General features: G+C 45.8%; 1 protein-coding gene across 1 annotated transcript; it reads right to left on the reverse strand.

Annotated features, from left to right (window-relative positions):
- Positions 1 to 16259: 16259 nt before the first annotated feature.
- zic2a (zic family member 2 (odd-paired homolog, Drosophila), a) lies at positions 16260 to 19378 on the reverse strand. The gene is made up of 3 exons (XM_076081880.1): positions 18080 to 19378; positions 16654 to 16817; positions 16260 to 16460 (listed from the first exon to the last, which is right to left on the reverse strand). Exons 1-3 carry the CDS (start codon positions 19050 to 19052, stop codon positions 16260 to 16262), a joined length of 1338 nt encoding a protein of 445 aa, XP_075937995.1. The 5' UTR covers positions 19053 to 19378.
- Positions 19379 to 23573: the final 4195 nt, after the last annotated feature.

The raw sequence follows: 23573 nt of genomic DNA on the forward strand, positions 1-23573 counted from the left end.
TACCCCCTCGCTAAGTCCCGTCCCTGAAGTGCAGACTGGCCAATCATAGTGCAGCATCGGCCAGCTCTGACCAGGGTACAACAACTATCCGTCTCTGCTTCATAGTCTCTCATGCAGTAGTTTCAGATTTCCCTAATTTTCAGGCCGGCTTTGAGGACTTGGAGATATGGTTAAACGTTGTGGAATAGTGATACTCGTTACCCAAAGAGGTTGGAAGGAGATATACAGTACATTTCTCAAACGTTACGTTTCTACATAGAAACCTGGTGCTAACACAGAGTATGTTAGCACATCATTAACTAGGGTTAGCACGTCAATGCTACGCTAGCTACTGAAAGTATACTGCTGTATCAGTTTGGGAAACACATATTGTAGACCCTATAATATGGGGTCCAAAAACTTGATAATATTTCCTCACGGAGTGCAGTTAGTGACAGGTGGGCTCTATTGTAGATCCAACAGCTTTATGTAGTTTTCAAGATATTTAACAAAAAATGTAAGTGTCCACCTTATGGTAGTGCTAGAGAAAAGGTCAGAAGGTTTCATCCTCTGAAGACCATGAATGTAATTTTTTTTTAAACCATGGCAAACTATCAATTTATTTGAGATATTTGAGATATTTCAGTCTGGGCACAAGTGGTCGACCAACAAAACCGACGTAAATTGACATCCCTAGAGTCATTGCTGGTTACACGGATGTACAAAGTTGAATCAGACAAAGACAGAAACAGGAAGCAATGCAGAATTAGACACATGACAAACTGGTGGCTCGACTAATGTGCTTGTTATCTGAAGAGTTCCTTAAATCAGAGATATAATCCCTCCAGCGTGTTCTGAGTCTTCCCCGGGGTCTCCTCCCAGTTAGATGTGCCTGGAAAACCTCCAGTGGGAAGCATCCAGGAGGCATCCTAATTAGATGCCCGAACCACCTCAGCTGACTCCTTTCGACGAGAAGGAGTAGCGGCTCGACTCCAAGTTCCCTCCTGATGACCGAGCTCCTTACCCTACCTCTAAGGCTGAGCCCGGCCACCCTACGGAGGAAACTCATTTCGGCTGCTTTTAGCCGCGACCTTGTCCTTTCGGTCACGACCCAGAGTTCGTGACCATAGGTGAGGGTAGGAACGTAGACCAACCAGTAAATTGAGAGCTTCGCCTTCCGGCTCAGCTCTCTCTTCCCAAGATGGTCCAGTGCAGTGCCTGCTTTACTGCTGCAGCCGCACCGATCCGCCTGTCAATCTCCCGCTCCATCTTACCCTCACTCATGAACAAGACCCCGAGATACTTGAACTCCTTCGCTTGCGGTAGGCACTCCGTCCCCACCTGGAGGGAGCAATCCACCGGTTTCCGGCAGAGCACCATGGCCTCAGATTTGGAGGTGCTACCTCTCATCCCCGCCGCTTCACACTCGGCTGCAAACCGCCCCAGTGAATGCTGGAGGTCACGCTCTGAGGAGGCCAACAGGACCACATCATCTGCAAACAGCAGAGAGGCGATCCCGAGACCCCCGAACCTGACGTTCTCCACCCCAAGGCTGCTCCTAGATATCCTGTCCATGAAAGTCACGAACAGGACCGGTGACTAAGGGCAGCCCTGGCGGAGGCCAACACCCACCGGGAACGTGTCTGACTTATGCGGACACAGCTCCTACTGCAGTCGTACAGAGACCGGATCGCCCGTTGTAATGGGTCCGGCACCCCATACTCCCGCAGCACCCCCCACAAGAACCCCAGAGGGACCCGGTTGAAAGACTTCTCCAAGTACACAAAGCACATGTAGACTGGTTGGTCAAACTCCCAGAACCCCTCCAGTAGTCTTGCGAGGGTAAAGAGCTGGTCCACTGTTCCACGGCCCGGACGGAATCCGCTCTGCTCCTCTTGAATCCGAGGTTCGACAAACGGCCGACCGACCGGAGCCTCCTTTCCAGCACGCTGGCATAAGCCTTCCCCGGGAGGCTGAGTAGTGTGATACCCTGGTAATTCGAGCACACTCTCCAGTCCCCCTTTTTGAAGATGGGAACCACCACCCAAGTCTGCCAGTCCATGGGCACTGATCCCGACCCCTATGCGACATTGAAGAGGCGTGTCAGCCAAGACAGCCCAACCGTGTCCAGCGCCTTCAGCATCTCAGGGCGGATCTCATCCACCCCCAGCGCCTTGCCACCAAGGGGCTTTTTAACTACCTTAGCGTAGCGGCCTCCGCCAGGGATACAGGTCTTCAGGTGCTGTCTCCTCTGCAGAGGACATGTTGGTCGGGTTTAGGATTTCCTCAAAGTGCTCTTTCCACCGCCCAACGATGTACCCCGTCCAGGTCAGCAGCCCCCCCCCCCCCCGCTAAGAACAGCCTGGGGTAGGCTCTGCTTTCCCTTCCTGAGCCGTCGGATGGTTTGCCAGAACCTCCTTGAGGTCAACCGAAAGCCCTTCTCCATGGCCTCCCCGAACTCCTCCCATGCCCGAGTTTTAGCATCCGCGACCACCGCAGCTGCAGCCCTTCTGGGCCCCTGGGCCAACCAGGCCCTGAAGGTCTCCTGCTTCAGCTTGACGGCTTCCCTCACCTCCGGTGTCCACCACCGGGTTCTCGGGTTGCCGCCACGACCGGCACCAATGACCTTCCGGCCACAGCTCCTAGCAGCTGTGTCCGCAATAGAGGCTTTGAACATGGTCCATTCGGATTCCATGTCCCCAACCTCCCTCGGGATGTGTGAGAAGTTCTTCCGGAGATGGGAGTTAAAGACCTCCCGGACAGGGTCCTCCGCCAGACGTTCCCAGTTCACCCTCACTATACGTTTGGGCTTGCCGGGTCTTTCCAACCGGTTCCCCCGCCATCTGATCCAACTCACCACCAGGTGGTGATCGGTTGACAGCTCTGCTCCTCTCTTCACCCGAGTGTCCAAGACATACGGCCGCAGATCAGATGATACGATTACAAAGTCGATCATTGATCTCCGGCCTAAGGTGTTCTGGTTCAAGGTACACTTATGAGCCACCTTATGTTCGAACATGGTGTTCATTATGGCCAAACCGTGGCTAGCACAGAAGTCCAATAACGAGACACCACTCGGGTTCAGAACGGGCAAGCCGTTCCTCCCAATCACCCCCCGCTAGGTTTCTCCGTCATTGCCCACGTGAGCGTTGAAGTCCCCCAGGAGAACTATGGAGTCGGCAGGCGCATGGAGGCGACCCTCTCGTTCTCCGGGGAGAACTCCAACACCAGTGGCGCTCAGCCGGGGGCTCGTGAGTATCCCCACTCCCGCCCGGCGCCTCTCACCTTGGGCAACTCCAGAAAAGGACAAAGTCCAACCCTCTGCGGGAGCTTGGTTCCAGAGCCAGTGCTGTGTGTGGAGGTGAGTCCAACTATATCGAGCTGGCATTGCTCCACCTCCTGCACCAGCTCCGACTCTTTCCCCGCTAGCGAGGTGACATTTCACGTCCCTAGAGCTAGTCTATGCTGCCGGCGATCGGCTCGCCCAGGCCACCGGCCTGACCCGCCGCCCGGTCTGCATTGCACCGACCCCGATGCTTGTCCCTGCGGGTGGTGGGTCCACAGGGTGGCTGCTCCATGTTGTTTCTTCGGGCTGAGCCCGACTGGGCCCCATGGGCGAAGGCCCGGCCACCAGACGCTCGCCGACGAGCTCCCCTCCTGGGTCTGGCTCCAGGAGGGTGCCCCAGTTTCCCTGGTCCGGGAGAGGTGGCTGAAGACCGTGGGCTGCTTATGATCAGGGTTATTTTGAACCGCTCTTAGTCTGAGCTCTCCCCTGAGACCTGTTTGCCTTGGGAGACCCTACCAGGGGCTACTGCCCCGGACAACATAGCTCCCAGGATCACTGAACCACTCAAACTCCTCCACCACGTTAAGGTGCCGATTCGCGGAGGAGTCTAATTAATTCACTTCATTAAATCAAATGTGGTGAAGTCAATATGAAGGGCCTTGCATGAAAAATGGGATTAGCTTGCGGGTGACACCTCGCATCTTGACACGAGGCCGGCTACAGACTTCAACCAAACAGTTGATGTAGCTACATATAGTGACCAAACACAACAATGTGATTAATAAAGACCCCTTCTGTGGGTAAACAGGTGCTCAGTCTGTAGCTGGGGGAAAAAAATAGCAGAGCAATCCAACACTCCCCATCTCCATGCTCCAAGCAAAAACAAATTTGCATTGTGGGTCCAATGATGGCTGTGTATTGTGATGTAAATGCGCTTGAGCATAGACATGCAACTAAATCCAACGACGGGCAAATTGTCCAACTCCAATGCTCTTACAGTTTTGCATAGCTGGGTGATTCAGAGAGCATCTGCATTAGAAATGCTTCCAGTGCTCAGGTGAAGACACACTCGAAGCACCTCTGGATTACTGTCAATTGTTCAAGCCGCGCGCTTCCCCCACATTCAGCCTGGGTGTAGAGGTGTAGAAACGCAACTCGCTATCGCGCATCCCCACGCTAGACTTCTGAGGCCCCATACTGCAAGTGTCCCATTAACAGTTCCTCGAGGAGATTGCCGAGATTGACTCTCCAAAAGCTTCCCTTTGTGCTTCTAATGAGAGGCGCTTTTGTTGACTTAGCTAGAAGGTATACCACAAGACTGAACGGGGCAATCAAAACAATTAAGCGTTCACACGAAATTAGGAAGTGGAAGAAAAAGCTTTTGATAAAGGAAGCAAATATTGTGCACAATCTTTGTCACAACCCAAAGAAGAAATTCAATCGGACAGGATATTGAAAATAAAGAAACTATTTTAAGCATGCACGGGTCTGACCAGAGGGTTGTTGTTTATACCATTAGACTGAAGAGGCCGGTAACAGCTCTGTTGTGCGTTAGGCATGCCTCTTATTGGCGAACAGAGCCCCTGCATGTCAGGCAGAGGTGGAGCACTGTCCCTCGAGTCCACTATCACAGCAGGTTAACCTGGCGCTGCTTTTCTAAGGACTGATTGCCAGGCCCCCCACAGCTCAAGGTAAACTGACAATTTTCCATCAGCAGGGAACATGGCTTTATTAGTAAAAGTAGGGGGGGGGTGGTGGGAGGTAAGAGGGAAAAGTGAAATCAAGTTCACAGAGTCGCCGTAATGTAGGAGAGCAAAAAAGTGCAGAACTTAATCCTTAAAGTAATTATGATGTCAGCGTCTAACGGGAAACAATGTATATTAAAGCCGTTGCAGAACAAGATTCAATTCACACAACCTTTAAGCAAGAAAATAAAAATGTAACTGACAATAAGGCATCTGTTCCAAAGCTTTAACACAGATTTCCTGAAGATTTTTTTTTTTTCGGAGGAATTTTGCAAATAAGCTCTAGGGTATCTTTCATAGCAGTCAGATGAGACCACAAAAGACAAGTCTGCATCTAAAGACTTACTTTAATGTCAAGCGGGATCTCATCTTGAGTTGACTTTCTGACAGGTGGGGAAAACATTCACCTGAATAAAAACTGCAGAGATGAGACAGACTCTGAGAAACAGCAAATCAATATCATCCCTGGGCTGCATGTGAATTTAGAAGGGGCCAACTCAGGCAAAGATATTACATTTCTCAACAAAACACCAGTAAATCTACAAACAAACACAAGGCCATGAAGCTATCTGGTTAAATTAAAAAAATAAAAAAGAACAACTTAGAGGGCATACAAGCGGTGCCTTATGGTTTTCAAGGTCTCCATTTGTTTTTCCGTGTTCCACTGTCAGGTACGGGGAGAGGAGATAGCAGTGGAGAGAATGGTGAGCCGTAGAGGGTTAAAAGGCCATGGCTGGGATTATAGCACAAGTAAGGACCCCATACTGTGGCCTGACATGCCTACCAGCTTACAGTGCATTTTTATCTGACAATGCAGGGTCACACACGGTCGGAAAAGCATGAAATGTTTTCACACGCATGTTGAAAGACGGGTGAAAGCGCTCGACGAGCCTCCTTCCCAGAGGTTATCTGTTAGCGTTACGCTTTTTTAATAACAAAGTCATGTTGCAAAGTCAAAATCGAATTGTGAGAAAAGGCCTTTTTGTGAAGCTCGTGACGCGCGACCTTAGACAATCATTGGGCACTCGCTTTAAAATCATTGGGCACTCGCTTTAAAATCATTGTGCACGACAACCACTATCCTATCCCTTCACTTTTAACGAGAGGCCGCGAGGACATGGCGAGGGCCGGGTGCTAGTTACTGATCAGCATGGGAGCCAGCTACCCCTACCGCTGATGAACTCATACGTCTGTCCATCCACTCCACCCTCAGACATGTGCTAACATGCATAATCGTCATAATTCCACTCTTGCCCTGGGCTCTGTTACCTTAGCCACCTGATTAAGGCCTGAGTCCCAATGGTATCAGTGTTAAAGCTCCAGTAATTCCACCCTTAGCTTCTCACCCGCCCTGTCTATAGCCTTTCCATAAAATATGGCATATCGGAGGCGGCAAGAGAGAGAGGGCTGTGTGTGTAGTGTTACAGCACACAGGGGTGGGGTGGGGGGGTCTGTTATTCTCAGTGAAGCTCTCAATGTGCATGTGACAAAAACAAGGGCTGCTTCTCGACGTGTCATCGACGTTGCTCCCTGATGCAGCTCAGGATTATCTTTTATCAACAGCCAGCAATGACACTTTCCAAATGTTTAACACATGGGGGAATTTCTCATTCAATCTGAGTGTGTTTAAACGGCAAACTGTTTTCCCTTTAAAAAAACAAAAAGCCCCCTCCTCCAAATCTTATTTATTTCCACTAGCCGTGAAAAATGCCGCTCCTTTCATGTAATTCCCCATCCTCCTGCGTCACTGTAAGCGGCTGTCAACACTGCGTCTGATTTATGTCTCAAGTGTTGGTGGGACAGGGGCTCCCGCATGGCACTCCTGGACCAGGAGGAGTATGGGGGGGGTGGGGTTTCAGAGGGGCAAGCCTCAGTTCGCCCCCGACTCGGGAGACTCTAGGTGGGAAGTAAACTTAGCCGACACTCCTGAAGCGGGGCATCGCACACCTATCAACACCTCCTTTGCAAGGTGAGCGGAGAAAACGGGAGACGGGAGGGTATGTCAGTCTGCTGCGGAGCACCGAAAGCAGCCGCCACGCGTGAGGTGTTTTTTGGAGTCATGTTTATATTCATGTTCTGCAAGACAAATATGAATGTTTCAAATATAACAAAAGAAATAGCATAAAACTGACACTGAGAAGAGTAAAAATGGGTGCTACCCTGACACTTTCTTTTTTACCAGGCATGTAGACAGACATAACTACTATCCATCAGTATGATGCCACTCTTTTTTGTTTGGCCTTTAGCTATTGTGACTGGCCTTTCTCTGTGAAAAAAATATGGTATTATTAACTTTCCCAAAATGGATTGCAACTTGTCTTCCTGCTAAAGGTGCCTGTTTACGTTGAATACCTCACGAGCAAAGTGACAGGAGCGTTTGAAAATACATTTCCGAATGTCTGCTCAAAGAAACTTTTATCAACAGTTTTTGTATTCCTGGAGGGTACGGGGCAGGTCAGGTGAGTTTGTTTGGTTTTACATTTCAGGGCCAAATGGCCGAGATTTAACTGGAGGTGGATGTAGGAGAGACAACAGATTTGCAGGCAATCAGGGTCGCGAAATTGTTATTGAACCTAACCTACCATCTTGAGGAGTACTGCACAATGTATAACATTGCCATAACCTGTTAGATTGCTGGCAAAGAAATCGATCCCATCAATGAGAAATACACAAAAAACACCGGGATCCACCGTGCATCGGGCATTGACATGTCAAGTGCTAACTGACTGCCAGTCAATACGCTCACTGACCAGAAAGGTCTCTCACTGTCAGGGGACTGTGAGGTATGAGGGAGGGGGAGAGAGAGTGCGAAAAATTGGAGGTGAAAGTCAATCAAATTAGTTCCTTCCAGCCCACTAAACCTGAGAAAACTGAGGCTGGCAAGACTCTTCTGAGAGGACTGACAATGTCTATGGGGTGCAATCTGAGCGGCACCCTGCAGAGAAAGGCTAGCACCAATGAAAAAAAAAAAACTCTGACCTCTTCAGATTTCCCGTCATATAATACTCAGGAATATATCAAAAAACACAATCAATGGCCTGTATCAATCTGGTGACCAAATGCTGGTTTTGATGGGAATGCTAAAAAAAAAAAGTTGAGCGCAGCTGATTTGCATGTGACAAAACCTACACCAGTGTGCTATTTGTTTGTCTCTCCCCACGGTGAACGGAACCCTCTGGAGAGAAGCAGACAGTGGAAATGCTATTAAGATCAGAGTGATAATGACTTACTGAATGAGAGTCTGTATCGCGGGGACCGCAACCGGTTTGATCCCTGTCCCCTTTCATTTCGGTCTCATTAGACAAAACCTGTGGAAGTCAGACAGCCTTTTACCACCGATGTGTCTTAAGACATTAAACATTCAACACAGTCGTGTCACAACACATCACAAATTAAATCATCTCAAAGCAAAGGGAGATTCGCCAGGAAAAACTTCAACTTCGTTGAAGCTCGTGTCGAGGGGCTGTCTTGTAAGATTTTTTAAGGAGAAATCAATAAACGGCTTCTGAAAGGAAGGGAAAACAGAGCAGGTGACAGATGGCTGGGAGGCTACTGTGTGTGTGTGCGTGTGTGTGTGTGTGCGTGTGTGTAGGGGGCATACTCAACTCATTCCTGTGTCATGTCACATAAATCTGTTTGAATATGAGCGGTGACTCGTGTTATCTGATCACTCTCCGGTTGAACATGAGTGACAGCAGAAGGGAGTGCGTGCTCACACCTAGGTTCACTGACATGAACAGTTGAACAAAAAGCAGCGCTTGTGAAACTTTCCCAAATGTGTCACAATGTATTTTCAGACTGGAGAGAGATCAAACGTGTGGGGGGGGGGGCTGATTTGCAGATTGCATTTTCACATCTCTGTAAGCATTTTGTTGTCACTGTCGGAGTAAACACATCAAATGCCGTTCACTATTAAGAAGCTGCGTGACAAAAATCACAAATGGGCTTCTTTTAATGTCAATGGTGTCTTTTTAAATTAAGACATTGACCAACATCTCACGGACGATAGAGTTGGGCCGTTCACCATAATCTAATTTTCACATAAGACAGAATGAGCCGATAACGTGTCAAGGTACCGTGGCAGCTCGCGAAATAGTTACACAATGCAATTTATTGGTTTCCTGTACAGGGATACAGGGATTGTCTGTCTTTTTTCGTGTTGCTCATGAAATGAATGCCAATGGAAAGTCAGGTCGGAACCTTTTTCTTGGTAGATGAAATGCATCCATGTGACCAAAGAACAGTCAAAGCAAGTTAACACAGCATTTAAAATGGAGATGGATGAGTCCAACAAACACAGGACTTTAAACCACGAGATCAATGTTCAACACCGCCTTGTGGTTTTGTGGTTGTGGTTTTGTTGCCTACAACTAACGTTCGTGAAAGTTTTCCTAAACCTAACGACGTGGTTTTGTTGCCCTTAACCTGACATTCGTTTTGTTGCCTCAACCAAACTTTACCTATTTTTTTAGGCCCAACCATGATGTTTTTTCAAAACCTAACTGAGCGGTTTTGTTGCCTAAACTTAACACTTGTTTTGTTGGCTAAACCTAAATGTACGTATTATTTGAAGCCCAACAATTATGTTTTCCAAAAAAACTAATAAAGTGGTTTTGTTGCCTAAACCTAACTGAACGTAGTTGTTTTAAGCCCAACCATGATGTTTTTCCAAAACCTAACTAAAGTGGTTTAGTTGCCTCAACCTAACCTTTGTTTTCAACATAATGTCGTCTCGCACTCTGTCTCACACTCACGCTAAAGCAGCACTATGTAATGTAGTCTTCCACCGTGTTTGACCCACGCTAGTTCGGGCCTGATTTGGCCTCTCAAACTTGACTCTAAGCTGGGCCTGACGTCAGTCTTGTTCCAGCTGGTGGTCCTAATGATGAAGAACCTACGGCAGACTTTTCAAACACAAGCTCAAAATATGAAATGCAAAAAAATGGCCAAGAGGTATGTTCCATTACTTGGCAGCATAGACCCTATAAAAGATTTTTAAAAAACACACTGCCCAGTCACCTCTCTGCAGCGTGTTCCCCAGGGCACAGCTCTGGTCTGTTTGAAGATCAAAGCAGCTGAGGTAAAACAGCATGTTTACAGGTGTTGGGAAATTGAAAATTTCCTTGGCTGAGTGTGGTTTTCCAATGGGAGAGGAAGTCTTTACGCTTGTACGTGTGTTGGCGTCTATGTGAAGGGGGGGGGGGCATGACGAGTTTGTTGTTATTCACAAGCACCTGCACCCTCACAGCAACTTGTTCCAGATACAGTATGCATACAGTTCATGCACACCAAAGATGTGCATGAACTCTGAAGACATTTTTGTCTTTTTAAATCCGAGCGGCGCTATTAGCCACTGTGGGCCTGCTTGGTTTTGTGTTTGGCTTTCCAGATAATTGGTCTTTGATGTCACACCTGCTCCCGTCTGTGGAAGAGCCTTGGCTGCAGCAGCAAAGAGTTACCTGAAAAACGTCTCGCATTAACAGCACATTACCCATTGTGGCGAATACAGAGAGTTGGCAAGGTGTTGTGTCGGAGCCATATTGAGAACCTCGCTGCAAAAGCAACAGCAGGGGAGGATGCTGAGTTTGTGAGGGATTAGTTGAATTCTAACACTTTTTTAGGGGGGGGGACCACAACAATGAGCACACCTCAGTCAAGCTGGAGTATGTCATTTACTCTGCACCGCTCCACTTTGTGTTCCTCTGTGTGCATGAGAGGACCAGTCATGCCAAGCTTTTCTGCATGAAAGGGAGAGTGTTAAGCTTTTTGAGGCTATTTGTGCTTCTGACTCTGTAGTGTTTGTGTCCGATGGGAGGCGCCTGCGCCAGCTTCCTTAAAGGAGTAGGGGGTTTTGTTTGTTTCTCCACCGTGCCAGGAGAAGTGACAGCCATTCCGGCTCTTTCACAGAAAACACATTCATCTGTGTGAGAAAAGGCGGCCGCTGAACTCAGATGAAAGGCCGCGGGGGCTGCGCTTGCACAGGAAGGCAGACTGTACATCGACTTCAGTACAAACACAAAACAGGCCATGTCACAGACAGACGGACAGACAGACAGAGGGAGGGAGGGAGATCCAGACAGAGAGATAAGAAAAAGAAAGGAAGAAAGAGAGATTACTTTCCTCAAGAAACAGAAGCTAACAATGCATTTAAGAAAGAAAAGTATGGAATTACACTGAACTGGAGTTAATATGTTGATATTTTAATTATATATATGATTCACTTAGTAATAAGCTATAGCCTACCATACTGGTCTACTGAACTGACCTCTCTATTAACTGCAGAGTTAGAGACACACAGAGATAAATATTATTACAAAGGCCCATGTCACTAACAGTATGCATGCAACCAGCCACTATAATTCATATTAGCCCATAAAAATCAACATTTTATTTTAGGTTTCTACAGAAACCACAAGGTAATAAAACAGCTGCAATATAATATTGTATTGTATGTTTTAGTATTATTTAATTAGCCGAATATTTATAAGTAATGTGAATTCAATATTGTTGAATAGTTCTTTTTTTAAATATTTTGTAAAATGTATTGTCCATATCAAAATTTATTTAGGGCAAGCAGGCCCGCTGTATGAGGTGCTGCTTGTGTGACTATGAATAACAAAGGCCGGCGAACGGACACATTAATTTCATTAGGGCACTTCGAATTCAATTTGAGGATATGGCGTTTGTTTTAAAAAGTTTTTTCTCAAAACACAGTGGCCGACAAACTCTTCATGAGCGTCTCTGTTGTTTCTACCGAGGAGGCCCATTTGGGAAGTATCACATTGAGAAACGAATTTGTTTTAAAGGATACGAATTTTATGTGTCGAAACAAGGCAGGTTTGCATTCCTTAATTTAAATGTGGGTATTGACAGGTTTCACCACGACGCAGCCATTCATAAAAATAAAAGAACAGCGTATCGTCTGGAAACACTGAGCATACTCCACGTGTGATTACCTCCATGTGAACGAGGACAAAGCGCGTTCAGGGGGAACCGGCGCAACTTTTATGTGCAATATTTATTTCATTATTTATTGCATCTGATTTTTTTTTTTTTTAAGTGGCAAAATTTGCTGTTGACTTGGGAACAATTAATTTTGGCATTTACAAACGTGTGCATTTGTGTAAAAAGAAAGTAATGATGATAATATAAATCTCGTTGTTGGTTCGTTGTAGTTATGATAGAATTATAGGACAGGCCGTTTATTTATCTCTTCATTCATTCATTCATTTGCATTGTGATAATTCTGACACTGTAATTATACCTACAGACATTTTCTATTATTATTTTACAACACTTCCTTGTAATTATTAAAGCTCTCTGTTATTTTAAAGACATGTAAGTCACTTTTTTAGTCCTTAAATGCTGCATATCATTGCGACCTCCACGTGCGTCAAATGGCTTCACACAAGTCAAGTCATAGAAAAGGGTCAAACCTGTGTCACCGGGCTACACGACAAAACATAAAAACAAACACAATATTTGCCTTTAACAAACACATGAGGGGGGGGGGGAAAGAATAACGCCCTCCATAGGATGATGAATTATGAATGACAGAGCAGTTATCTATGATGGGGGTAAGTTAGGCTGCTACTGTAGTATTATACCTACAACCGTTAAATGAGAAATATTTATGCAAAAACACAAGAGTGATGTACCCAATATGGCGAGTAAAACAAGTTAACCATGCACAATTAGTGTGCGTTTGTGAGAGAGGGAGTGGAAGCGAATTCATCAATTGTTATCAAAACTGCAGCTTCACATCCACAGTCACCTGAATGGACTGATAGGTGCTGCGTGTAGCAGCCCAACAAGTAGAGCCTGAAACGACGCGCGAAACGGCACCGGTTTCATTTCAGTCCCCGGAGGCCTCCAATCGCCGCGCGCTCTTCCTCAAACTTCAAACCCGCACCACAGCTGACACAAGAACTATTTGAGCTCGTTTAGTGAAAACTACAAAAAAAGCTTAAAATTTGTCAATGTTTGTCCCGAATATCGACACGCTGACCCCTTTGTCAACTGGTGTGGATAAAAAAAATGTGTCCACCTCATAAGTCTGCACCTCTTCCTCTCTCACAAACACACACACACACACACACACACACACACACACACACACACACACACACACATACATTCACACACCAGCGGGGGCGCAGCACTCATTTTCACTGACGTAGCCTAGATAAATTGTGTAAAAAAGCAATATATATATATATATGTATACTGTATATTCTTTTTTTCATTCTCAAATAATTGTCCTAAGCTGCATTGAACGAGCACACCCGCTGTGCTATAACAAACTGCGAATGCATTGTTTGATTCAGGTAATCTACGTCATGAATCCATGTAAAAAATAAATAAGAATAAATACAAAAACTGCTGTTTGTCATTTTCTCCTATTAAATCAACGTGTCATAAAGGGGGTGATGTTAAAGAGAGATACTGGTTATTCGGATCGTGCTAATGAAAAAGAGGCTTGAACTAGTTTAATTGTTCAATATCTATCATACGGTATCATGCCATAAATAAAACATTACCCTCAAATAGAGATTGTTTTGGTGAATAAAAACGTAGACGTTCCAGGCAGGTTATCCTCTCCTTTAACCCCACCTCCTCCTCCTCCTCCTCCTCTTCATCCTCTGCGCTGCAGCCCGCGCGCAACAACGCCACTTTTAAACACACTCATGCAGAACGGTTCAAATTGCTCGCTGAACTCATTACGTGACCTCTAAGATTTTCCGCCTGAACTTTGGCCTGAGTCCATGCGTGACTCCTGAAAAACTCCACCGAGGCTATTGGAGCTCCAGGCCCGGTGAGAGGCAGGTTAGTGTGTGTGTGTGTGTGTGTGTGTGTGTGTGTGTGTGTGTGTGTGTGTGTGTGTGTGTGTGTGTGTGTGTGTGTGTGTGTGTGTGCGTGCGTGTGCTCTGACAGTATCCTTACAGTAGCCTAATGCACAAGGAGCTGTGAGAAGGAGAAGAAGAAAAAAGCTTCCTTCTCCGCGGATCAATATCGGCGCAGCTGGAGCCGAACAGGAACCGGCATCGACGCACTGTGTGGAGCTGACCTTTCCCACTCCCCACAGGTCACACCTTCCTCCGCCGGAGAGGTCAGCGGGGTCGTTAGGAGGCTGTTTACAAGCTGCATATTAACCAATATCTCTCCCTGAGACAAGCTCATCTCAGTTTGCACACTTTTGCCAGAAAAAAAAGTTTGCCCTCTTTTGATTGGCTGATGATGTAAATACGTGACTTACGAACCCAACAAACCTATTGAAAGTTTTTTTTAAAGAGAGCAAAAGCGTAGGTTTTACACATAGGTTCTAATTGATTTGAGTTGATATCACTGCCTGGTTGTAATCAGATGATCCTACCAGCCTCTTTATTTGCCACATCGGTCTGTGAGCAGCCCGTAATGGCAGACAACGTTATAGCCTGCAGTCATAGCAGCTCCATGACACAGACAGAGTGCCACTTGCTTCAAGATTCAGCCTGCAGCAGTGATCCACCAAAGTCCCACTGTTTTCTGTGTTCCTGAACGTCAACCAAGCACAAATCATACAACAGCAACATAAGGCCATGCATCACCCAAAACAACCAAGCAGCCAGCTGACAGACACTGTTATTCTCCTTCAGCCTATTTAATTCCTATATTAACCATAATATAGGCCCACTCGGATCGCACTATTCCTTCTACAAAGAGCCTCAGATCTGTGTGAGCAACACCAGCTCTCCTTCAGCAATCTATATTTCCCCACAATGCAGTCAAAATTTAGAAGGGTCTGAATGAACTGCGGGGGGGGGCTACAAACACAGGCTACAAACCAGAGCATGAAGAAGCTCTCAGCAGAGACTGCAGGCCCATAAGCCGAGTCAAGTTCAAGTTCAGCAGCTCCTGTGCAGTGAAGTGTCTGGGGTGTGTGTGTGGGTGTGTGTGTGTGTGTGATAGGGGGAGGGGTCACATTTACAGGCTGTGTTTTCAAATAAACTCAGTAACTGACCTGAGAAAATATAAAGTGAGTTTAGAGATACGATACAGGGAAGAGGTAGCTTAGCTGCTTTTCCTCTAACAGCAGAATGAAGATGCTTCTTTTGCTTGAATTAAACTCTGCTACACATCTTTTTAAACTAGTTAGAATGTTCTGCCTTGTCACACACAAAGAAAATTCAGACTGTGCACAGTTCACTAAAATTCCCCCTAAATCTCCTGTTGTTTTTCTTTTGCACCACAACAGCCACGTCGTTTACGGCCCTGTCAGCATGCTTTGCAAAGCTTGAGGTATAAGACACCATAATGTCCTTTAACACCAGGACAAGAATCAAGAAGAGTTTTATAACTAAAAGCCTCCCAAACACGGAACTCACTGAGCCGCGCCAGCAGCAGGCAAACCAGAAAGCAATGGGGAAAAAGTCAAAAGGGAATATTTAGCACTTGCAACACCTTTTATTATATTTGTATGCAGTAAAATTCTTATCACAATAAGGAAGGAAACACCTCTTAAAACTTTGAACAAAAGCACATAACGAAACAACTGCCCATGTTTAGCTCGCAATTGTACATATTTATAGTAAAGAAACATTCTTTTATAAATACTGTTTCATCTGTAGCAAGTAAATACCATAATTTAATTACAAATGGATAAATATGGCAGTTGATATTTACAAAAGGAAGGGTGTGTAGTTACAGAAAATTGAACGGCACAACGTTTATTTTCCTCACAATCCCCCAGATAGTATTTCACAATTCAAACTTGCAAAGCACAAAACATCACAAGTTAAAGCCCAGCAAAACTAAAAAATATACATTCACAAGCGTAATATTGTGGTCTGTTGGAGTTAAATGTTAACTTTGGCACTCGTTCCAGTTTATAGATGTTTAGTATAGTACAATCAATTTGCCTCAGGATCACAATATTTAACATTATAGTACAATTGTTTATTGTAATATGTGCACTAAAAGTCCAGTTAGAGAAATAGCTACCATTGAAGGAACATCTATACACCAAAGACTGACAAACTATCACAACCGATGGGGAAAGTGGGCTTTTAGTAATTATTTACAATATGAAATACACCTCGACTATTATACATATTTTCCTCTGTTGATAATCCTCATCTTCCCTGGTGGAAAAAAAAATATTAAAATAAACAAAATGTTTTGTGTGCCCCTCGCGTGCACGTGTCCCAAATCTCCTGCTGAACGGTCCAGTGCTGTGAAGTGAGTGTGTGTCGCTTCGTTTCAGCTCAGTCCTACACATACCATTCACTGAAATTGGAGGATAGGCCACTGTGGCTGGTGGTGTTGTGCACCACCGAGGCTGGGGACAGGTTGGTGTTGCTGTGTGTCTCGGCGGTGGGAGACACCAGGCCTGGAGGTGTGGAGGACTCGTAGCCGGAGCTGGCTGCTGGTGAGGAGTCTGATGGTGGTGGTGGTGGGGAGGCTTCGTGGACCTGGGGGGGGGGGGGGGGGGGGGGGGGGGGGAATAGGATTAATTAGTGTTTACAATCAGGCACTAAGGGAAAGAATTTAGATGAGAATGAATGATGCACAATATATATTAATTTAAAATACACCATAATACGTTATGGAGGCCTGACACACACACACACACACACACACAAACACATTTCCTGGCATATTTACCTTCATGTGTTTTCGTAGAGAGCTGGGGTGTGTGTAGGACTTGTCGCACATTTTGCAGAGGTAAGGCTTGTCCGACGTGTGAACGTGCATGTGTTTCTTTCGGTCGCTGCTGTTTGCAAACCTTCTGTCGCAGCCTTCAAACTCACACTGGAAGGGCTTCTCTCCTGCACGAAAAAAAAGAAAAGAAGAAATGTCAGAATTTTTTCCCCACATTATTTTTTCACAGAGAAAGTGAGTGTGTAACAACAAGGAGCTGTGCAGCTCATTGGATGCGTAAAAATTCAAACGCAAACATTTACAAAATAACAAAGTTATGATTTAGTGTGAACGCGCTTTGCCTTAAATTCACAGCAATCGGTGTCAGTTTTAAAACAACTCGTAGCGTGTCCTCCCCCCATGTGCGAAATTCAAAGTTTAAGGCTGTTTTCAGAACAGAGATGAGTCGGAGTAAAGGGGGGGGGGGGGGGTTCATAAATAATGCGCATAGTGATTTGGAAGGGGGTTGGAGAGAGGGGGGTGTGTGTGTGGGAGGGGGGTAAGGCCGTCCTCAGTGGGCCCTACAGAAGGCGAACCATTTGCCTGGGAGACAATAAAAATCTAATTAGCACCTGACCGATGGCGCCCACACCGTAATGTATTTCCCCCAAGAAAAATAAGTCCAGGAAAAAAAAGTGATGAGCGGGGCCGGTAACGGACTCCCGTCTGGCACCTTTAGCTCTTATCTTATCTATGAAGAGCGCAGGATACGAACACAAAAGGCGATCCTCACCATTTAAAAACACCTCCCCACAACACGCAGCTGAATAAAAACTAAATCCATTAGAAGAGTTCGGTGTAAATAATTTATACTACCGACAAATCCCGTTCTGGATGTTATGGGATATCGAACGCGAGCTATACGAGAACAAGCTCCACTAAGGAAACCAATTGATGTGATTTACTCCACCAGCCTGTCTGCACGCAACGCGCTCCCACTGTCCCCTTTGACCCAATTCTTTTTTTTCTTGCAAAGTCCACCCACCCCCCCCCCCCCCCCCCCCCCCCCAAACTGTAAAACATCGGCAGGCCCTGTCTGTTTATTTTCTACACGTTTGGAGAAATGTTAAAAATGTAAAATGTGCCCGTGCAATACCCCGCTATTATAAACTAATGTGTCCCCCCCCCCCCCCCTCTAGCTCTCGTTCTCTTGGACGTGCTCCTAAATCTCCTCTGTCCGTTTCTACGAATACTATCGACTTTAGCAGCCTGAAATAGTCGCTGATAATTAGATCTTAATTCGTGTTTTCGTTGGCACGGCGCGTGTTTACAACAGCGAAATAAACGCACACTCCGGCTTAGTAGCAACAAATCGTATTACTCGAAACAAAAAAACAATAAAAAGAAGAACAACAATATAAAGCCCCTCGTATTGTTTTGTGATATTTACCTGTGTGCGTTCTCTTGTGTATCTTCAAGTTTTCCGACCGCGCGAACACCTTCCCGCAGCCGGGGAACGGGCACGGGAACGGCTTCTCCCCGGTGTGCACCCGAATGTGGTTCACCAGTTTGTATTTCGCCTTGAACGGCTTGCTCTCCCGGACACAGTCCTCCCAGAAGCAGATGTGGTTGGTCTGCTCCGGGCCACCAACGTGCTCCACCGAGACGTGCGTGACCAGCTCGTGCATGGTGCTGAAAGTTTTGCTGCAGCTCTTCTTCGGGTTGCTGAGCTGCTCGGGGTCGATCCACTTGCAGATGAGCTCCTGCTTGATGCACTGCTGCCGCATGTAGCGGAAGAAGGCACCGGGGTGGTGGTGGGCTGCCATGTTCATCCCCATGTTCATATTCATGGAGCCGTACTGGTTGTGCAGCTGCGCCGCTGAGTACGGGTCGGTCCTCGGGCTGGATACCTGGTGGTACTGCTCGGAGCGTCCGAAAACCTCCCCGGGTAGTCCGAGTCTCATTTGCCCGTTGAGGACGTTCGGGGAGCCGTGGGACCCGTGCTGGTCGTGGATCCCCGGGAACAGAATGTGGCCTTGAGAGTCTGTATGGGAGTGATGCAGGGACCCCGTCGCGGGGCCAAAAATAGCATGCTGGCTGCTCGCCGGAGAGGACTCTCCGAAGCCGCGGCTGCGAAAGAGAAAGTCCCTGGTGGAGTTAAAAGGCGAGCTCGCGTACGACGTGACATGGGCGGCATGAGCCCCCAGAGCCGCGGCGGGGTAGCCCGGCGCCTGGCTGGTGAAGGCAGAGCTCTGTCCCGGAGAGAGGTCGTGGTTGAGCTTAAACGCGCCCATGTGCGCGGAGTCCACGAAGCTGTTCTGTGCCAAACTCAAGTCTCTCTCCTGCATCTCGCTCGCCGAGTGATGCCTGGCAAACGACCCCACTCCCAGTCCGGGGAACTGGTGACCAGCATCCAGTAACATGATTGAAGCAGGGTTTTTGTTGTTGTTTGTTTGTTTGAATCAGATCAGGGCTGTACGGCCAATAAGTTAAAGAACAAAATCAAATGCTTGTGAGCAACGATTCAACTTCCAAACCTTGGAAACACCATATCAAATTGAAACAACTGCTGCTCCACTCACGAGGAGAAGGGGAAAGAGAAAAAAAAGAAATCAGCTCGGCTTATCGGATCTACTTCTTAGTGAAGTTGTGCCTCAAAAAAAATCCAAACGGAGTGAGGAGTTTCCCCGTGTCCTCTTCTCTTGACTGCGACAGTTGGGCTGCGTTCAACAACCACCCACCCCCCCCCCCCCCCCCCCCAAAGAAAAAAAAAATCCCCCCCAAAAATATGCACTCGAAGAATGAAATAATTATCTTACTGGGTGTCCTCTGCGCGCACAGAGCGAGAGTATAGCTGGAGCATCTCAGTGTAAAAACGCCGTACCGATCGTGAGGGGGCATGGAATTTATTTCTCCGGGCTCGTCTGCGTTTATCGCGGAGGGTCCCTGTTTCTCCGTGGACTGACTCTACCTCCTCTTCCGCCCCCTTTAAACTGGAGCCCGTTCATTCGCTCCTCGCGGTCTCATTGGCCGCCGCGCCTCATCAATCCCAGGTGCCCCTCCAATAGCCGGTAGCGCTCTGGCGACTTAATAGCGCAACGCCATTTTTTCCACAAATAATTACCGCCTACTTTTAGGAGAGGATTTTTTGTTTTTAGAGGGGGGATATATACAACCGGAGGGATCACGACAAGAGAGAGGAGAGGACATGTTTTGTTTGTTTATATTCCAGTAGGTACCAAGTTGTAGTAATAATAGACAGAACTGTAGCATTTTTATGAAAAATAATTAGATTGGAGGTAAATATTAGGATTGAGTATAAGAAATTGGTTACTGTTTTTCATTAATTTTTTTAAAGCCTAAATATAATGCTGTAGCTCTGTGTATTTTACATTTCTAAATAATATTTAAAAAACAATCACGCTCATCTATCAGCATATAGAGCCGTGCTATTAAATATCAATTAACCACCATGATATCTACAATTGCACTATTACACGCACGCCAGTAAAAGTGTTAACTGATTTCCAGGCATCTTCACTCCTATAAAGCATCCTATGACGTTGGAATATTAAATCATTTTATTGACCCCCAATGTCTTCTAAAATAATGGGGGGTGCTTTAAGTCTCCTTGACAAATAGAAAAAAAACATAAATGCAAGAACACACCTTTTCTTTGTAGAAATGGGCTGAATGTACTGCTGTAACACCTCCCACTTTTTTATTATTGTTTTTTTTAAAAGCACGAGAACATGTAATAATAAATAGCTATATTAAAACACACCACCTATACATGTCCGAAGGCTGCTATAATGACCTTTCGTTAAGTTAAGATGGAGTTCTCTCCATCTGATTCCTCGCAGCTGAAAAAGCATATGTGGCTCCATATGGAGTCCACTGCTGTAGAACCACAACTGGGCCTTTAGCGGTGCTCCGCTGCTCGCACCGTAACCAACCGCCCATGCTTGTTGTTTGGTTCTTCTTATTTTTGTTTTCAACGGTTCCATAGGTTGCTGGTTCTGGTTCTCACGTTCCACCGCAGCCATTCAATGACATGTTTTGGGTGGTGTGAGCTGCGTTTGGATCCGTGTTAACCATTTAGTGACCTGGTCGAGCCTTGATGGATGTGATGGAGTGTTGGAAGTGTTATTGAATGAGATGTGTTGGTGCTCTGGATGAGGTTTTTTTTAGCACAAACATGTAGAACCGACCCAGGAAAGTCATTAAAATAAAAAAGGATTTGTTTCATTTACTGGCAACTTCCCATTACAAGCATGCACCGAATCCTGCCTGCAAATGGAGATATATACACACACAGGCCATGCACCACATCTGCTCATTCACCCACAAGTCAAAGGAAGTTTACTTACATTTTCACCAACTCAAAAATCCCACAAGTTGTCCCGTTCCACACACACACACACACACACACACACACACACACACACACACACACACACACACACATATTTTCCCTCTGCCTGCTTCAGTCCTCCGGTGCTCCTGTAAGCAGGCAAGTAATGGAGAAGGAGAGGGAAACGTTGAAACTTTTTTTTGGTGAAATTGTGTGCGTCTCTTAGCTCGGAGTGGGACAGGCTGAGCGTTGTGTGTGCCATTCTTCCCAGTCTATTTCAGCCCGCACCACAGGAAACGCAGGAGCTGATCCAAGTTCAAAGTCACGTCTGCCGACCCTTATAAGAAGCTCTTTATTTCTCTGGAGAAAAAAAAAACCTTCCCCAGATAGAGAGAAAAGCGAAATTAAAAAGAATGGAGGAGAAAAGAAAAAAATCTAGCGGGTACAGAGAGGCACATGGCTGCTTCTGCTTCTAGAAGAAAGGGGGTCCTGCCTATTGAAAACCCCCTAAGACCCGTATTTCAACAGGTTCTAGTACCAGCAACACACACTGAGACGCGGCCCCGCGGATTCTTTAAAGCGAAATTACAGGAAATAGGTTGTGATCTGAAGTTACAGCTTTAAGTATGACGCAGAGCTAATCGATAAAGTCAGCAGCCTCGATCACATAAAGGCGCACTGCCGTGCCTGTGTGCGCGCGCGTGTGTGTGTTATAGTTGAGGGGCCAAAGGCGTATTCCTCCTCTCTGCTATCATGACAATATCAATATGTTGACACACTGGAAGGTTACTGTGTGGCTCCCGTGACCTTGTGTTTCATGGATGTTTGACCCATGACCCGTTAAAACCACATATGTTGCACTCTTGACTCCATTTGGTAAAATAACCCTGTTTATGACAAAGAGTCTTTGTTTTAGAGGGAGGGAGAGAGAGAGAGAGAGAGAAAGGGAGCGGGAGAGAGAAGCTAGGAAGCTAAGTCAATCAAAATTAACCCGCTCCTTCCAGAAAGTTCAGATAACAGTTTCTTTAGATCGTTTTAAAGAGGTGCTACATAGACCCATTTCCGCTCATTTGACAAGGCAGAATATGATATATGTGTGTCAGCAACGGGCGACACATTGTGACCAGGAATTTTTTTTTTTTTTTTAAATGTGCACGTGCACGGCATTCACAGATTGCCACGGTTACGGGACCACGGTGACACCCCCCCCCCCCCCCCCTCCCCCCTGCCTTCGCAGCAAAAGTATAATTCTTGTTGTTAATTCTGTGGGATTATGGGTCTCATTTAATGTGGTGTTTCATTTAATGCGTATGAAATAGCCCCCCCCCCCCTTTAAACAAATCATAAACAGTGCACCCACTGCTCCTCGTGTGTTTTATGAGTTTCCAGATGCTCTCATTGGAGCTGGGCATGTTTTATTTATTTCACTAAATCACGTGCTCATTTTTTTGGGTGACTTTTAAATCATAAAAAATACAGATATGACAGTCATTGTGGATAATAAAAATGAGCAGCTGTTCATAAACAATAAACTGGAGCAGGCAGAACAACCAACTATACAGAGACCAATCATATCTAACTGTTAATTAATACATATTTATTGTTGTTATTATTATTATTTATGTATTTATTTTTGCAGAACTATAGCACGTTATGTATCCGCTGTAAAAGGTGTTGACACACACCTATTCAAAGCATTTGTTTCTGCTGAATATCAAGTTCATAAATCAGCTTTTCCCACATGGAGCGCTTGCAACAGGCCCCATAACAGTGTAAAGCCTTCCCTCTCGAGCACGGTGGAAATCAATTATAGAACATGGTCCTGAGTGGGGAAATGTGGTGTTCATTATATACTTGAAGTTTTTACTTTCTTTTTTTTTAATTTAAGGCCAGCTGCCGTTGGAGTTACACAAACTCTGATGACGTGGTGATTTGTAGTTTTGAGCTCCCACAGATCGATTGGAAAGGTGTCTGAATGAATATGTATCGATGACAGATACACGTCCTGCTGTCAACAGGAACTATTCGAATGGTGTGATCCGTCCGATGGGCAACTTAAATACACGTTTGTGTTGCCAACCTCAATTATAATCAAAATGACAAACGGTTGGTAAATGATGCTGAGAATAAAAAATAAATACATGGCACCTTTTCAGGTCCAAGACATTCACCGACACTATATATTATAACGCTGTGATACTCCTGTCTTAGTTTACTGTTTGGTGTGTAACACACGCTGAGGTCGGCCTGCACTTGTAATATATTTAAGCCAAGATTAATTCTTTTTTTATTGGGGCATTATGAAAAAGTGCGTGAACTAATAAGAATGTAAGACATGTTTATTGTTTTTTCCTAACTTCAGCATTTTAGTGTGTTTGGGTTGACAGCCTACACTGCCCATAATTCATATTAAAGCTCATTTCAATGAAAGTGCAGCAGTAATAATATTTCTATGAAGATTGGGAGGGCTGTGGTATTCATATAATAACTGCAAGAGGGGGAATAGGGTTCAAATGAACAATAGTTCATAATAAAAAATAGCAAAGAAGTATCAAATATTTCTCTGGTGATTTAATTTAATTTATTGTAT

This window comes from Anarhichas minor, unplaced genomic scaffold (genome assembly GCF_050575085.1).
Source record: "Anarhichas minor isolate MPS153535 unplaced genomic scaffold, ASM5057508v1 ptg000087l, whole genome shotgun sequence".
NCBI classification, from domain to species: domain Eukaryota; kingdom Metazoa; phylum Chordata; class Actinopteri; order Perciformes; family Anarhichadidae; genus Anarhichas; species Anarhichas minor.

Excerpts from the sequence above, each read along its gene's own strand:
- zic2a (XM_076081880.1), bottom strand. The coding sequence starts at position 19,052 with ATGTTACTGGATGCTGGTCACCAGTTCCCCGGACTGGGAGTGGGGTCG. Across the intron at positions 16,818-18,079 it reads ACACAAGAGAACGCACACAG|GAGAGAAGCCCTTCCAGTGT; the intron begins GTAAATATCACA and ends TTTTTCGTGCAG. Across the intron at positions 16,461-16,653 it reads CTCTACGAAAACACATGAAG|GTCCACGAAGCCTCCCCACC; the intron begins GTAAATATGCCA and ends CCCCCCCCCCAG.